This window comes from Microtus ochrogaster, chromosome 6 (genome assembly GCF_000317375.1).
Source record: "Microtus ochrogaster isolate Prairie Vole_2 chromosome 6, MicOch1.0, whole genome shotgun sequence".
NCBI classification, from domain to species: Eukaryota; Metazoa; Chordata; class Mammalia; order Rodentia; family Cricetidae; genus Microtus; species Microtus ochrogaster.
The window spans coordinates 1,920,222-1,936,294 of NC_022013.1; the positions used below are offsets into that span (position 1 = coordinate 1,920,222).

The 16,073-nt window shown below is 39.2% G+C and overlaps 1 protein-coding gene across 2 annotated transcripts in view; it reads left to right on the top strand.

Moving 5' to 3' along the window:
- The window catches only part of Thsd7b (thrombospondin type 1 domain containing 7B), an 877,985-nt gene that overhangs the window by 484,943 nt on the left and 376,969 nt on the right, over positions 1-16,073 (top strand). For both annotated transcript variants that reach the window (XM_026779900.1, XM_005348232.3), the window contains exons 8-9: positions 11,943-12,134; positions 13,784-14,018. In XM_026779900.1, the coding sequence (XP_026635701.1) occupies positions 11,943-12,134; positions 13,784-14,018 (427 nt within the window). The remainder of the gene's footprint in view (positions 1-11,942; positions 12,135-13,783; positions 14,019-16,073) is intronic.

A 16,073-nucleotide genomic window follows, 5' to 3' on the forward strand; every position in this document is an offset into this window, starting at 1 on the left:
AAACACAGAGAGAGAGAGAGAGAGAGAGAGAGAGAGAGAGAGAGAGAGAGAAAGAGAGAGAGAGAGAGAACAAGAGAGAGAGAATACATGAGTGTGTGTGTGTGTGTGTGTGTGTGTGTGTGTGTGTGTGTGTGTGTGTGTGTGTTGACAGAATTGCTTATATCATGGTCTATGCCAGAGATGGTACACTTTCTAAAACATACCAGATTTGAACAATACAAAAAGTGAATTTATGTTTGGCAATCTAAAAAGTTATGGGTGACTATAAATAAAAGAGTAAAAGCAAATTTGCAATTCCTTTCTAGGATAATCTTCTTGAAATTCATACCCCTTGCCTTTATTTCCCCATTTTTAGAATATTCATAGGAAAGCAATCAATGGTGTGGTCAGGAACGCTCTTAGCCATTGGTGTTATTTAGAGAAATTGAAAACCTCTTAATTGTGCAATTAAATTGTGATCCATTCCCCATGTATGGGCACTTAATTATGTTCCTGAAGGTTAATTACAGAGGGATGGCTATTCATCACCGACATGCTATCAGTGAACTCTATTGACGTGTCTGGTCTAACTTAAAAGTATTGATTTTCCAGTATTAGGAAAGAAAATTCCAGGCAACCGGAATGCTTTCCGAAGGTAAACATGTTATGGAAGCTAGTCTAAGTCTTTCCATACAGCTTACTAACTAGCTATTACTCATGCTTTCAAAATAATTGCAATTCTCCTGGAAGTTTCCCACCCAGGATAAAATTGTGATGAATATCTTCGCCCAGATCATTTTTGTCTTTGGAATGCCCATTTTTCTCATTTTCACCCATAATAAAAAGTCACATTATATATGAATTGTACTTTGCAATTTTCCAGGAATTACTTTATATTAGCTTTTGATCTCTTATCGGCCCCAGGAGCATAAGTGGGGATGACAGTCAGTCTCTTTCTGCATTTACTGCACACACTTAGGGCCTGAAGAGATTTAAATTTTCAAGGTCACATTTTGGTGGATGTCAAAGACAATCTGACCAGATGTCCTTCCTATTCATTAAATGGCAGGTGTTTGCAATCCCAGAACTTGAGAGGTAGAGACAGGAGAATCAGAAGTTCAACGTTATCATCAGCTTGCAAAATGCATTTGAGGCCTGCTTGAGTTCCATGAGACCTTATCTCAAAAACTGAACTCACATACTTACAGAAAAAAATAACAAAATATGTGCTTTTTTTTACTTTATATTGCACTGTTTATTTTTGATTTACATTTTAATTAAAATAATAATTGCACCACTTCCCCTTTTTCTTCAGAATTAGTTTGTTTCAATGCTTCCCTTTTGAAGGCAGATATTGTGTTATAGAAGATGATTATTTGTTTTCTTGTTCTTCTTACTTATGTGTCTTAAATTGTTCAGTTTAAAAATAAAACAAAACTCCCAAGAAACATGACTTCCACATCAAACAGGTATCATGAGACCCTATTTTCTATGTCCTTTTCTGTGCCCTGTGGACAATATAATCCCCATGTTAAAACATACCTTGTTTCTAGAAAAGGTGGGGTATTTTTTGTTCTATTAAGAAAGGACATCACTATATAACCCACAGAAGCCTAGTGCTCCTTTTGTAGCCCACACTGGCCTGGAAATCAAGATCCTTTTTGTACTAGAACAACAGGGTTTTGCCACAATGCCTGAAGCAAGTTAACAGTTTTTATGCTTTAACTTCAAACAGGTTTCTAGTCAGTGAACAAAAATGGAATTCTGACCCTTATCTCAGATATAAAAATACAGAAAAAAAGCTTATGTGTGTGTGTGTGTGTGTGTGTGTGTGTGTGTGTGTGTGTGTGTGTGTGTGTGTACTTGACTTATGGAGATCATTCAAATATGAAGAGAGAAGGCTGTAGCTCCTGGGATGTTAGCATAAGCCAGGCACTGTGTTGTCTAGTTTCCTGTATCAGGAGAGAGTAGCTGTGGGAAGATACAGAGAAAACACAAAGTGCTTCCTGCCATTCTGTATGTAGAATGCATGGCAAGGAAATATGAGCACAAAGGTACGAATGGCTAATATAAAAGCCAGGACACAGTATTTATTAACAAAACAGGCTTGTACTGATAGCTGCTCCCCCCTCCCCATGTGATGTGAGCCCCAAACCCCTTCCAGCTGACTGGTCAGGAAGCAGGAACTTGCTTAGTGTTGGGTGTAACTGTATATGAAGGGTGTGGACCAGAAATTTGACAGTGACAAGAACCCAAGACAACAGCCATGGCAGCAGGTGTGCTTCCCACCCAAACAAGGAAATTAGATTTGATAGAAATAGCTCATTTAGAGGTCCTATAAGATTCTCCAAAAAGCACAACATTGACACAATATGCATTTCTTTAATACTACAAGAGATCAAAAGAAATAGGGATTTTTTTTTTTTTTGTAATCTGCATTTCCTCCAAAACGAGCTGATTTGACCCATGGTGCTAAGGGACGCTGAATGGACACCCGCTCACTTGGCTGCTACTGTACTACACTGGGCACTGGGAGCTCAATGGTACCATTTTAATCTTTATAAAAGCTTTTATTTTCTTCAGAATGAAGTCATAGCGTGTAATTTTCAACATTTTACACACACATCCAAAAACAGTATGCATATCCTCATAGAATTTGTGAGCAGACCCAAGGAAACAGAGTTTCAGCGCTGGGGCATCATTTTATGTTTTGTGTGACTTTTTGGGAACAACTGTAGTTTACTCCTTGATGCTAGACTCTGTCCCCAGACTTGGGCAGTTCCTCTCTCCTCAAGCCAGACTGATAGAGCATCTACGTAACAGTGCTTCCAGCGCACTGACTCCCACTAGCTCTAGCTGGTGGATCCAGAAGACAGGCACAGACTGTGTCCAGGAGAAAGGAGAAGTTATGAATACCAAAGCTGAGAGCATGAACTGTTGCAGAGGCTGCTGTTGGTTCCCGGCTGCTCAGCCCCCAAATAATCAGACAGGAACTATATTATTTAAATCACTACTTGGCCCATTAGCTCTAGCTTCTTATTAGCTAACTCTTACATCTTAATTTAACCCATCTCCATTAATCTGTGCATCACCATGAGGTCGTAGCCTACCAGCAAAGTTTCAGCACATCTGTCTCCCACAGCAGCTCCATGGCTTCTCCCTGACTCTGCCTGCTTTCTCCCAGCATTCAGTTTAGTTTTTCCCACCTAGCTCTGTTCCCCTATAGCTCTGCTAGAGGCCCAAAGTTGTTTCTTTATTCATTAATGGTAATCACAGCATAGAGAGGGGAATCCCACATAATGGAAGATAGAATGTCCTGACTCAACTGTGAACTCCAGAGCTTGGTTCCTCAGATTCCAACCCCGCTCTATTATCTTTGAACTTCCATTTCCCCTTGTACAGTTATTTAACTTGTCCAAAAATAGAAGTTATCATCTGCAAAGCAAGCATAGCAAAGGTAGAACTGTTGTGAACCCTGACGATCTGTTGTTATTACCTTTAAATTATCTGTACAGGCATGGCATAGGTGGGCGATGGGTGGGTATAGGCAGGTATGTGAACATGACTGCATTTTCAAAAGACACTTCCCTGAAGCTGGAGTTACAGGTGGTTGTGAGTCATCTAGTTAGGATACTAAAAACTATGAACAGTTTCATTCCTCTGCAAGAGCTGTGCAGGCCTGTGACAGCTCTCCTTCCGTTTAAATGCATGTGATATGCAGTTCACTGGCATCTACTAAGCACCATGCTTGTATTTCCTTCTAGTAAGTCCTCAGGGGATATATGATTATTCTATAGTGCTGGGGGTTTTCTACATGATCAAAATGTTGACTGCTGTCTTGATAATACTGTAAGCATCAGGACTGGGAACTGCTCAGGTAGAAGGGCTTCTGAAGGGCATCTTGCCTGCTTCAGTGTTCAGCTTTAGCCACTCCTGACTTTCATAAATACACTCACCTTGAAAATACCTTTTCTTCATCTACTACCATTTCTTACCTGCAGTGCTATTATTTTAACATGTCTTTTGGGGTATCTTCTGGATTCATTTCAAACTTAGTTTTCTCTTTCTCCTTCTACTCTCAGTGATTAGTGCTTTATTGTTTTTCAGTTTGCAAACACTCTTATAGCCTCATATGATTTCCCACAGCTTTTGTACTATCTTTTGCAGCATACATTGTACTGTTTTGTTGACTCGCCGTACTTTCCAAGTGGGCTCTGCTTTACCCTTCTACCTCTCAATTTTGCTTTCTTTCTATTGGCTTACCTTTTCTTCTTTTGAAATCATTGTTCAGTCCATCCAATGTCACTTAGACCAGGTAATCAAAGTATCTCCTTTGTTGGGCCAAGTCTCTCTTGTATTCCTTTAACTAGTGGCCTGACAATAATTTCTCCAGACTCCCTTCCCTATAACTTGTTGTAAGATGAAAGAATGTAAAGAAAAAGACACTGGTAAAAGGTGACCTACTGGACAACACATCAGAATGGATAATACTATAGCCTGTAATATCTGACAGGTCTGATTACAGGCTTAACTTAGACACTAGGTGCAAAATATTAAAAATCAAGTTTTTAAACTTCTTATGCTTTAGGTATAGCAATAGTGCTAACCAAACCAATGATGCTAATGTGGCCAGTCAATAAAGGTCTACTGGTAATAAGAATGACTAGTTTAGCCCACAACTTCCCTAAATGTTAGATCGATTGCTATCTCCACACAACTATTGACACTGTCATCATTATTACTATTATTATTAGCATAACACCATGAAATTGCTTTGTTTGTCTCTGTGCACACGTAAATTGGTACACATGTATATGTTCACTTCTTAAAGAAGCAAGCAGAAGCAGCAATCCTATTGCTGATGATATTACAATACCACAAATAAGATCTACTTCCCCCTTGGCTTTGGCTCCATATTTTATTGCACTGAAATATAAACATTTCTTTATCTGATTAGCATCGTGGTTTATAAGTGGCCAGAGGCAGCTTGATTTTGGGGAGACAATATTTAGCTTTAAAATATGGAATTAAATACAGACGTATGCCACTTAATTAGTTCTAGAAAGTCTGCTGATAGCGTGCTCCATTGTTGGCAAGCATTTAGTCAGCATTTATTGGCATTCTTTTCTGAGATTTAAATAGGTCATAAAATTTTTATGACATGTAGAGCATTTTTGATAATGTCTTCAATATTTTCTATAGATGGCACAGTAGTTTACAAGTAGAAACATCAATAAAATAGCTAGCGAGCATCATTTCTGGGATAGTAAAGTAGCTCAAAGTTGACATGATAACCAAGTGCCTGACTGTGTTTCAAATCATACTGTATATTTTATGTGAATATTTCATGTTGTTTTTCTTTTCTTTTATTGCTTTGAATACTCCTAATCTCGGTTGCAAAACTAAGAATTTTATGCTGTGTTGTTTACTTGTTTATTATTATAAAAGGGGGTAATAGAAATATGACACATGTATTTGAATAGAAGATATGTGCATGTCAAATATATTCATCTGATAGAAAAATAAACTGTCTCTGGTAACTAGTCTAATGTTTAGTTTAGAATAGTTTCTTGCTTGGTGGCCACAAAGAACTATCAGTAAACTATTTGCAGTTTATCCTTAGGTAGTATATACACTGGAACTGGAAAAAATAAAAATTCTTTATTTTTATTTTTATTTTTTTGGTTTTTTGAGACAGGGTTTCTCTGTGGTTTTGGAGCCTGTCCTGGAACTAGCTCTTGTAGACCAGGCTGGTCTCGAACTCACAGAGATCCGCCTGCCTCTGCCTCCCGAGTGCTGGGATTAAAGGCGTGCGCCCCCACCACCCAGCTTTTTTTATTTTTATTTTTATTTTTGAAAAATAAAAATTCTTAACTAATAGCTAATGCTGAATTCAGGCATGGTTGTGGATATCTATAACACAAGCTACTCAGGAAACTGAGACAGAGGGATCCAAAGTTAGAATCCAGCCTGGGGAATTTAGCAACAATCTGTGCCCAAATAATAAATAAAACCAAAATAAGTCAGCAGCGCCATTCAATGGCACTGTACTGATAAACAGACATGTGTTATAATAGGCTCCTTGTTGGTTCCCAGCTGTTCAGCCCAATAATAATCACACAGAAACTGTATTAATTAAATCACTGCTTGGCCAATTGCTTAAGTATATTGCTAGCTAGCACTTACATCTAGAATTAACCCATCTCCATTATTTTATATTTTACCATGAGGTTTGTTGCCTACCGGCAAGGTTCCAACATCTGTCTCCAGTGGGGCTACATGGCTTCTCTTTTAGTCTGATACCTTTCTCCCAGCATTCAGTTTAGGTTTTTTTGCCTACCTCTCTTCTCTGCACAGGCTCAAGACAGTTTCTTTATTCATTAATGGTAATCACAGCATACAGAGGGAAATCCCACATCACCTCCCCTTTTCTGCTTAAATAAAAAGGAAGGTTTTAACTTTAACATAGTAAAATTATATATAACAAAACAGGTATCAAGCAAGAATTACAGTTACAATATTTATATCTACTTTATCTTTTATTATATCTAAGGAAAACTATAACTATATTCTCCAACTTCATCAAAGACTCAAAAAGGATACAATATTACCAAGTAAACAGGAAGTACACTGAAAGTAACTTCTAAAACTCTAGAATTGACAGAGACATCTCACTACCTGGACACTCACCCAAAGTTCTTCTGTATTGTTGGGATATCCATCTTCAGCCTTCAGGCTCATAGTATCCAGCAGACTTTTCCATGAAGCTGAAAATTTCAAAGAAAGTTCTACCTATATTGGCAGTTTGACAGTAACTTTCTTCTGTGTTCTGAAGAATGTCTGGCAGACTCATGAAGCTGGAACCCTGAAGGACCATCTCACATTTAGACAAGTTCAACAGTCATTTTTCTCTGGGTCCTACATATCTAGTTCATCAAGAAATCCAGGCAAGAGCAGTTTCTTGCCCAAATGGCTAACCAACTCCGTAAGGAGCCTCTTCGGTGCCCATTTTCCCTTTGACGTAAGTGGTGCTTCCAGGAACAGATATGTCTCATTGTTATAAAAAGTCCTAAGTTATTAAGACATTTTAAATGCCATATTCTGTAGTCTTTGAAAGGTTTGAATAATCCCTATCCATCAGAAATACATCTCTGTACATCTAGAAAATCTAACATGACTACAATCTTGACTATCATAGGTGACTTTCTATTTACCTATATTTCTTAATTATACATTACATTTTTAAATGAGTTGCACAAACACAATGCCTTAATCAAGAGCAGAAATACATATAATAAAACTGACCTTAAATTTATATCAATAAACCAGGATCCATACCAATGCAAATTTCTATAGCATATCTCCCTTTAAATGTAAACAAATATTTATAGACAATATTTGGGAATTTGGGTGTAGTTCTCTAGACTACTTCCTGCTGATTGGTATGCTGTTAATCATGTCTTTCATGATGTATCCTGTGTAATAAGTTCATCTCAGTCAGCAGTTGGGTAAAGTAATTTTTTGGGAGTGTTCATTGCAATCTTTCAATGGATCTTGGTGCATCAAACTATATTATCCTAGAATGAATTCACAGGTTCTCATCCTCTGTGGAAACAAAAGAAGAACCTCTTTTCCAAAACAACATATTCTTGAACCCAAATTTTGAAGACAAGATACCTTTAAAGTATATATTGTTGGTTTAGCTTAGAAGCCCATACAATGAAATATCTCCCTGCACTTAGCTCCTTCACAGTCAAAAATATTAAAGAAAACAAAATAATAGACATAATCCAGAGTCTCTGTGTATATTCTATCTTTATGTGGTGAGGTGGGAGTCCCCTTTGTGTGCTGTGATTACCATTAATGAAAAAAGAAACTACTTTGGACCTATAGCAAGGCAGAACTTAGGTGGGCCAGGAAAGCTAGGTTAAATGCTGTTATGAAGGAGGGCAGAGTCAGGGAGATGCCATGGAGCTACGATGAGAGTCAGACATGCTGAAACTTTGCCAGTAAGCCACTGCTATGTGACCATACACAGATTAATGGAGATGGGTTAAATTCAGATGTAAGAGTTAGCCAATAAGAAACTAGAGCTAATTGACCAAGCAGTGTTTTAAATGATATAGTTTCTGTGTGGTTATTTCAAGCCTGAGCAGCTGGGAACCAACAAGCCTCCTCTTAAAACAGATTAGTAAGTCTAGTGAGAAGTACCAGAAGAGTCTTGTTCTGCATTGATTCCAGGGATTTTGTTGAAGGCTGGAATGAATTTTGTATTCTCCTTGGAAGATGAATTTAATTGTATTCTTACATACCACTGTTTTATTTTGACATTAGATTATCAGATCTTATGAATACTTACCATTAATGGGTTAGCTTCTCTCCCATAAGTTCCTGTGTTTTCCACACATGCTTGGAGTCAGTTCAACTCACCAATCCATCCGACAGATAATAAACAAGAAATCCTGTATGCTTTCCCTCTATGGCTTGATATGCATAATTGGATCATGAGCACACAGACCTACGTGTAGGTGAGTTTTTAGGCTCGGATGTTGCAATAGGATTTTGAAGGGTTTATTAGTTCATTATATCAACAAAGTGGGTTATATGATTATAAATATCTCTGTCAATCATGTGAGCCTACAGAGACACTGATTTGTACCCAGTAGAAAGGAAAAGCTAGTGTATTCCATGATTGCAATGTAAAAGTTGAGATCTACTGAATAAAAATACCCTTAATCTATTGCTGTGAATGTGTGTGAATGTGCGTGTGAGTGTGTGTGTCTGTGTATGTGTGTGTGCATTTTGAAAATAACAGCCGGTAAGGGTCTTATACAAAACCTTCCTTGGGTTCTACTAAGTTTTATTTGTGTTATCTAAGTAATCCATCATCCTTGGGCTATCCTCAAAAAGTGATGTTCTTATTTCATTATTACAATGAGATAACAGAAAGTAAAGGGAGTTAAGTGATCCTCTTGAGAGCAGAATTGTTGCTGGTAGCTACAATTCTTTTTCCATACTCACCTGATTGGGACACGTTGCTGCAAGAATGCCCTGTGTAATTCTTCTTTAGTGAGATTTCTTATACGAAAAGACAGTGAGATTTTCAGGGACAGCTTATGCCTATCTGTTTGGTTTCCTTAAAGCCACTCTGACCTGTTTGTCCATAGACCTTCATTAGCCTGCAAGGGCAATCTAGCAGAATGTTGCTGGGTGTATTGTCTTTGCATGGCATCAGTAATAACTATATCAGTTCACAGGGTAATTTTGTTTTGGAAAGTGTTTGAGAACCTGAAGTGAATGCTGAGAGTAATGAATGTGTAAAACCTAGAGAGGAGATAAAAATCTGGGTCCTGAGAAGGTTGAACAAAAGGGAGCGCAAAGAAGGTAGGTAAGTAAGAAGATGTGCACACATTTTTGTTATCCATTAGAACACAATGGCAAATAACTGTCCCAGTGTGGGGGTTATCATCTCAGGGGTGATTAGCATTGTCTACCTTCTATATAACTATATGACTTAAGGGGTGCTCCCCTTTCCTGAGGCATCCTCCCCTCATTGTCAATGATCTTGATCTACCTCTGCTTCACGCTAAAGACATATCACGACACTGGCTAATTCCAACAGGTTCTCTGTCATGAATGACGACAGTGTTTTCTGTCTGCATCATTTATTCACTACTTACTTTTGAACAAGTTTAATTTCACATGTCTGTAACTTACCTGCATCATGAACGTGAGCTCTGGGGAGGTTCATTACTCTGAGCCTGTGTTTCTATTTCATTGAAGTCATGTTCATAGTTTCCACCCCTTTAATTATAGCCAATTTCATAATTCTTTAATATTAGGTTTTCTTAAAGCATAGGTTTTTTTTTTTTTTTAAAAGATGTTATTTGTTTTAGAGAGACATTTTTTAAAGGAGAATGTGTGGCCATTGATGTGCTGTTGTGGTAAAGTACTACATCCCATTTATTTCCTGGGAAATTTCTGATGTCTGCTCTCATTGTCAATATTCGGTAATGTCGTCAGTTCTAACCGCACTGCCCATGTTCAACCCAGTACCTCTCAATGCACTGTGTGCCCCTTCCACTTTTCATAAGATTTCTGTATCTCTCCTTCCTGGAAATGCTCTTTGCAGACTGTTACTTTAGAATGCTTTGTGTTAAGATTATGCTAATCATATTCACAAGAGTGGGAATTAAATTTTGATTAGCTGTAGTTTGGTTCCCCCCCCCCACGCGGCCTGCTGGCTTCCGCATGTGGGAATGAGGTGCCCCTAGATGACTTCCTATGTGAGCGTGGAGGGGGTGGGTTCACTCTGTGGACTCAACCTGAAAATAGATTGAGACTGGAAAGAGAATGATTGGAGCTGAGCTTTCGGCTTGATTATCTGCTGGAATCTCTATTACTTCTCATAATATGCTTGAAAAATTTTATTTGTACCTCAAGGGCAATGAGCCTGGCCTCATTTACAAATATGAATGCAGATATTCACCACACACTGTCTTCTCCTGGAGGCAGGCTTCCTGTCAGGGTGTTTTATTTACTTCCTCGGAAGAGAATATCCATCTCCAGGGGATTAGACATAGCATATATAATGTGATAATGGAAGCTTGGGAATTAGGGGTTTAGCTCTGATTCCCATTGTCCCAGGGGTAACCATGAGCCAGGTTTGGACTCTGACCCATGGACTCCTTCTCAGTGAATTGAGGTAGAGCATTCTGACACACCGCCCCATGAGCTTCTCCTAAGGGTTATCGTACAAACGCACGATATATGTAAATACGCAGTCTGCACGAAGGCAGTATTTGGTAAATACTCATGTTTTTGGTGGCTATTTCTGTCTGTCAGACTCACAACAGGACACTTCCAAACTGTGAAGTCATTTGGACAAAACTGTTTGTCTCCTATGCTTTCGTCCCATGTTTTATGTTATTATTTCAAATAATAAATGGCGCCTCTTCTCTTGGTGTCCTCTGATTATGAGGAGACTCTGAATGGATGGGGGGGAGGAGAAAATTATTATATCTTAGGAATTTGTCATAATGATAAATAAAGAGACTTAAAGTGTTTTTTTTGTCTTCAAGAAACCATTGTTATCTTTTGAGATACGAAAAGTAACTTAGAATGATCCCATTATTCTGACCACCAGCTTGGTGTTATGCACTGTCCTGCCTTGTTTTAAAACTTACAAAAATTGTAGTAGGATATGATAGCAAAGGATTGTAAATACTATTTAGAAATGGGTACTAAAGACTTTGTGTTAATAGCAAAATTGGTAATCTTTGATATTTGGCATGTTTTATACTGTGACTTTAAGTGCAGCTATTATTTATTTGGAACTCTATTGGATTATCATCAAATGTGTTGAAATGGATTTCAACTTTTGTCAACATAGTGTGTAATTTCAGCCACGGACCTTTCCACTATAAATAGATCATTTATTCCTTGGCACAAAGAAGGAAAATCATTTGATAATCTTACTAGACATTAGGTATTTAAGGTAAAAGCACCAGGATGAGAATAGGATGATGAGATTGTTCTTTATGGGGTGGATTATGATGGCTGGCATCAACTGTGATGTTCAGAGCGCCCTGGCCTCCACTGTGGAGATGAATGAAGGCTTGTTCCATAGAGCTGCCATTAACATGTCAGTCATACTTAGCTCTAGTCATCCGTGGCTAAATTGTTCTTAGAAGAAGCCAACACTGTCCCCATGAAGAATGACAAATGAGAATTTGGCTCTACTCTCTACCATTTTAAATATCATGTTACTTCTTGGCAGATTTTCCTTGACAGAAACATTATGGATAGCTGAAGGTGCATCCATATTTCTACTCCATGGTCTGGACACCTGCTGAAGGTTTCCAAGACAAAGTAGGATAATAGAGAAAGCAACGGACCAATGAATTCCCCGGATTGACCTCGCTTTCATCACTAAGCAATTGTCTCTAACTGTGTGGTTCCAGGAGAAGAAGTATCAGGGAGTCTCTGCCCAGTGCCTCCTCCTCCTGAACGCATGGCTTGTGATATCCCCTGCCGAATGGACTGCGTGCTGAGTGAATGGACGGCTTGGTCCTCTTGCTCCCAATCCTGTTCCAATAAAAACGCAGATGGCAAGCAAACCAGGTCACGGTCTCTCCTGGCTTTGGCTGGAGAAGGTGAGTGACAGATTCAGTACCTCGACTGGAAGTTTTGTTTTTGAATAAGTATCTGCGACATTCTTGTCATGCGTGTAGATAAATTAGATGATATCTCTGCTCTTCAAATGGGCTTTAACCATTTCATTTCCAGACCTGCATTCTGTTCTGTGAGCCCTCTATTTTATCTATGCTGGGTTCACATTTCCACAGAAATTGCTTCAGTCTAAACTCTCAAATGTCCCAGTCTAATGATTTAGTTGCTCTTTTGATTCCACTGTTTAGAGAAGAGAGCAAAATATAGTCATACATTCAGGCTTGGGTATCTTATACAACTGGGAACACAATTGGATCCATCTGGTATAAAGGGTTCCAAAGGAGGAAATAGGAGACCTGGCTTTCCCATCAAGAACTGCCAATAACACCTGGAAGGCACTTACCAGTGCCCTGGTTTCCTTTTCTAGAGTACCTAGCGTGAGGGGCCAAGGAGAGAACATGAAAGAATGAAAATAGCTTTGAAGGAAGTAAAAGATGATATGGGAACATGAACAGTAACTGCAGAACAAATTAAAGGAGCAGCCGTTCCCATCGTTCCCAGCAATGGACTCTGTCCCCAGACACACATGCCATTCCTTTCATGTCCTACCTCTGCCTCCTCAGTCTTTGGTGCCATTAGAGCAGCAGAAGAGTGGGGCCCCAGCTGTGAGGAACATCTTAGGCAGGATTTCAGTACTGTGATCATGAGAAATAGGGCAAGGGTAATAATAAAGAGAATTTTGTTATCTCCAAGTGCAACTGCTTTTATATATCCTGGCTTTGATATTTCTAGAATGAAGGGTGGAAGATTAGTATTAGAATAAAAATAACAAAGTTGAGACTGTGCATCTGAGCCATTTGTCCCACTAAATAAAACATTGTGGTGTGGACGAGCAGGGAGAGATCAATACTTCAGAGACACACCACTCTTTACACCGGAATTAAAATGTAAAAGAATAGATAGTAATGAAGTTTGGTTATCTGATTCAGCCAAGGGTTTAAAGGTGAACATCTGCCTGGTCTCCCTGCCAGGGCATAGTGGGTTGTCAGAACGATTTCAGGGTTTAAGATGAGCTTTCTCTTGCCAGATTTTAATACATGCCTCTGGATTTTTCAACTCACAGTGAAATGCTTCGTGGAGGATCAGTACTTCCCAAGTGGCACTCTGAGAAACATAGCATCATTCCTAAGAAAGGGAATTACATATAGTGTGTGTCTGACATAATGTCACTCCAAGGTCATAGCCTTGTCTGTGTCACTGATTCACGTGCAGACAGCATGCATTTGACATAGTGTCACTTCAAGGTTGTTGGCTAGTCTATCTCATTGATTAACTTGGGCAAACAAAATAATATCCAAGAAAAGCTGATTTCTTTGTAGTTCATTTCACAGATGTGGGTGCCATAGGTAGATAGCAGACCAAATTAATTTTATATTCTGCTGAACATGGACCTGCTGCCTGTAAACTGGGGGGTAAGAATGTACCACTATCCTTCAGTTATGGTTCAGGACATAGATTCCTGATCATAGAGTTAAAATGATCCTGTAGGTTAGGTCTTTAGGTCACAGAAAAAAAAAAGCATGAATGACTTCATCATAATTAATGTTTTCTTTATCGTTTCCAATTTTCCCAGGTGGAAAGCCCTGTCCTAGCAGTCAGGAACTCCAAGAGCACCGCCTATGCAATGACCATTCCTGTACCCAGCTCTACTGGGAGACATCTGCCTGGGCTCCCTGCTCTGAAAACACTCTTGTGACAGCTCTCAATGTGACCATTGGTTGGAATGGAGAAGCAACATGTGGGGTGGGCATTCAGACACGGAGAGTCTTCTGTATCAAGAGTCATGTGGGCCAAGTCATGACCAAAAGGTATCTCCAGGCTTCTGCGGAAAGTGTATATGATCATTTTATAATTGGGTACTTTTAGTAGAAAGGGATTATCAAACAAATGATAGGCCTAGATTTGTGCTAGAGTAACAAGAACTTTTAGTGTTCTTTGAAAAATCTTTATTGTTTATTTTATTTTATCCATGAGTACATGTGTGTGCACACACATGTACAGGTGTCTACAAGGGCCGAAGGCAGGCATCAGATCTCCTGGAGTGGGGGTTATGGTGGTTGTGGGCATCCTACTTGAGTTCTGGGAAGCAAACCCTGGTTCTCTGGAAGAGCAGCATATCCTCTTATCCATGGAACCATCTCTCCAGACCCCATTCTCCTTACTCTACCCTCCAAGATTAACTTCAAAGTTGAGCATATTCAGTAATATATACCAGACGTGCACTTACAATGCATGTGTGAGTCAGCGAAAAGCTAAGTCATCTCCACAAACTCGAAATAAATATATATATATATATGACACTACAAAATATTAGTTCAATGAACAACTTCCAGTTTTGCTACAGTTTTTCAGGCCAAAAATCACTTTGACGTATGTCTTACATAACAAGCACACACAGAGAGTGGGAGGATTGTTAATGCTAATTACTTTATGCACTGTTAACAAAGCTGTGAAACTAACAATGACATTTCATTCTTACTGTATGTCTCTAAACCATCCTGCTACACACAAAGCAGCCTACACTGACTTTAGTAAGTTTACTTCATTAAATTTCGTAAGGTCAATCACATTAAGTGAAATAAGAAGATGATGCCCCAGTGGAATGCCCTGTGAGATTGCCATCAGTAGAAAGAGTGGAGTGCTTTGCCCTTTCCAAACACACACACACACACACACACACACACACACTTGTTTTTTTTTAATGCGGTAGCCCATGTCAGCAGAGACGGATCCTCTGTTCCCTTGCAAACTCCTTGGCGTGGAATGGGAGATAGAGACAGAAAGGAGGAATGAATGATCTTCCCTGAGGAAAAATTGTGGGATAGAGAATGAACGCACTGAAGCGATGTATGTGGTTTGTTCCTAACTCCCTCCACCAACAGACAAAAAGTTTCTCTCCTCACATTGCTGAGTCTGAGTTTGGCTTGCCTGTGATTGTATAGGTGAGAATGTTACCATTGTATGAGTAATAAAACTGATCATATCAGAAAATGAGAACCAGCCGGAAGCAGAAGTCATAGCTCACATGGGTATTTCTGGGGCTTTGTTTCATTATTCAATGCTTCTCAGTTGTAAAGTCTGAAAAAAATAACAACAAAGATAAACACACAGTTCAAGCTTTCCAACGTTCCTGATAAGCATTTCCTGCCTTTGCTGTGAAAATACCTGGCATTTGTGCGAGATATAGTAACAAGCATAGCTGTGCTTAAACATCCAGTGTATAAAACGGTAGCAGATAGGCCCCATCCAGCTGAGGGAGATGAATGCGGCCGCTGCCGAGTCGGGTGAGTGATTAGGAGCGTGCACCATGAGGAGAGAGACATTGTGAAAACTGGCATGGCTTCATAGCTTCAACTGATGTTCTTCGTGTCAGTATAGAGCTACAACCTACAGGCTCACAGGAAACGACAATGTGAGCAGAACCTCCCAGAATAAGTCTAAGGGAATAGATACAGAAAATGAAATTCATGTGCCTAATATCAAGACCACTACCATTCAGAGCACCATCTGTACTCACAGGTAGAAAGTTTAAGTCATCCCCAACGGCAAGGAGTCATGCTTTTTCTGCTAACTGAGCAGTGAGTTCATGTCTTCTGGTTTTTGAGGCTGTGCTTTCAACTTGGAAATGGCTAGATAAAACAGTAAATGACTCACCGATGTTTACTATTTATATTGAGCTAGGACCTAAGATTTTAAATATATAAGACAGAATTCTGTCATCAAGACAATCAGAGCTAGTGGTATGAATCCCGTGTTTTGTGTAGAACACACATATGTAAGTTACAACACAAACAATATCAGCTTTTGGTGTCACTGAGATGATGCAGTCCCTTGGTGTCACTGAGATGATGATGCAGTCCCTT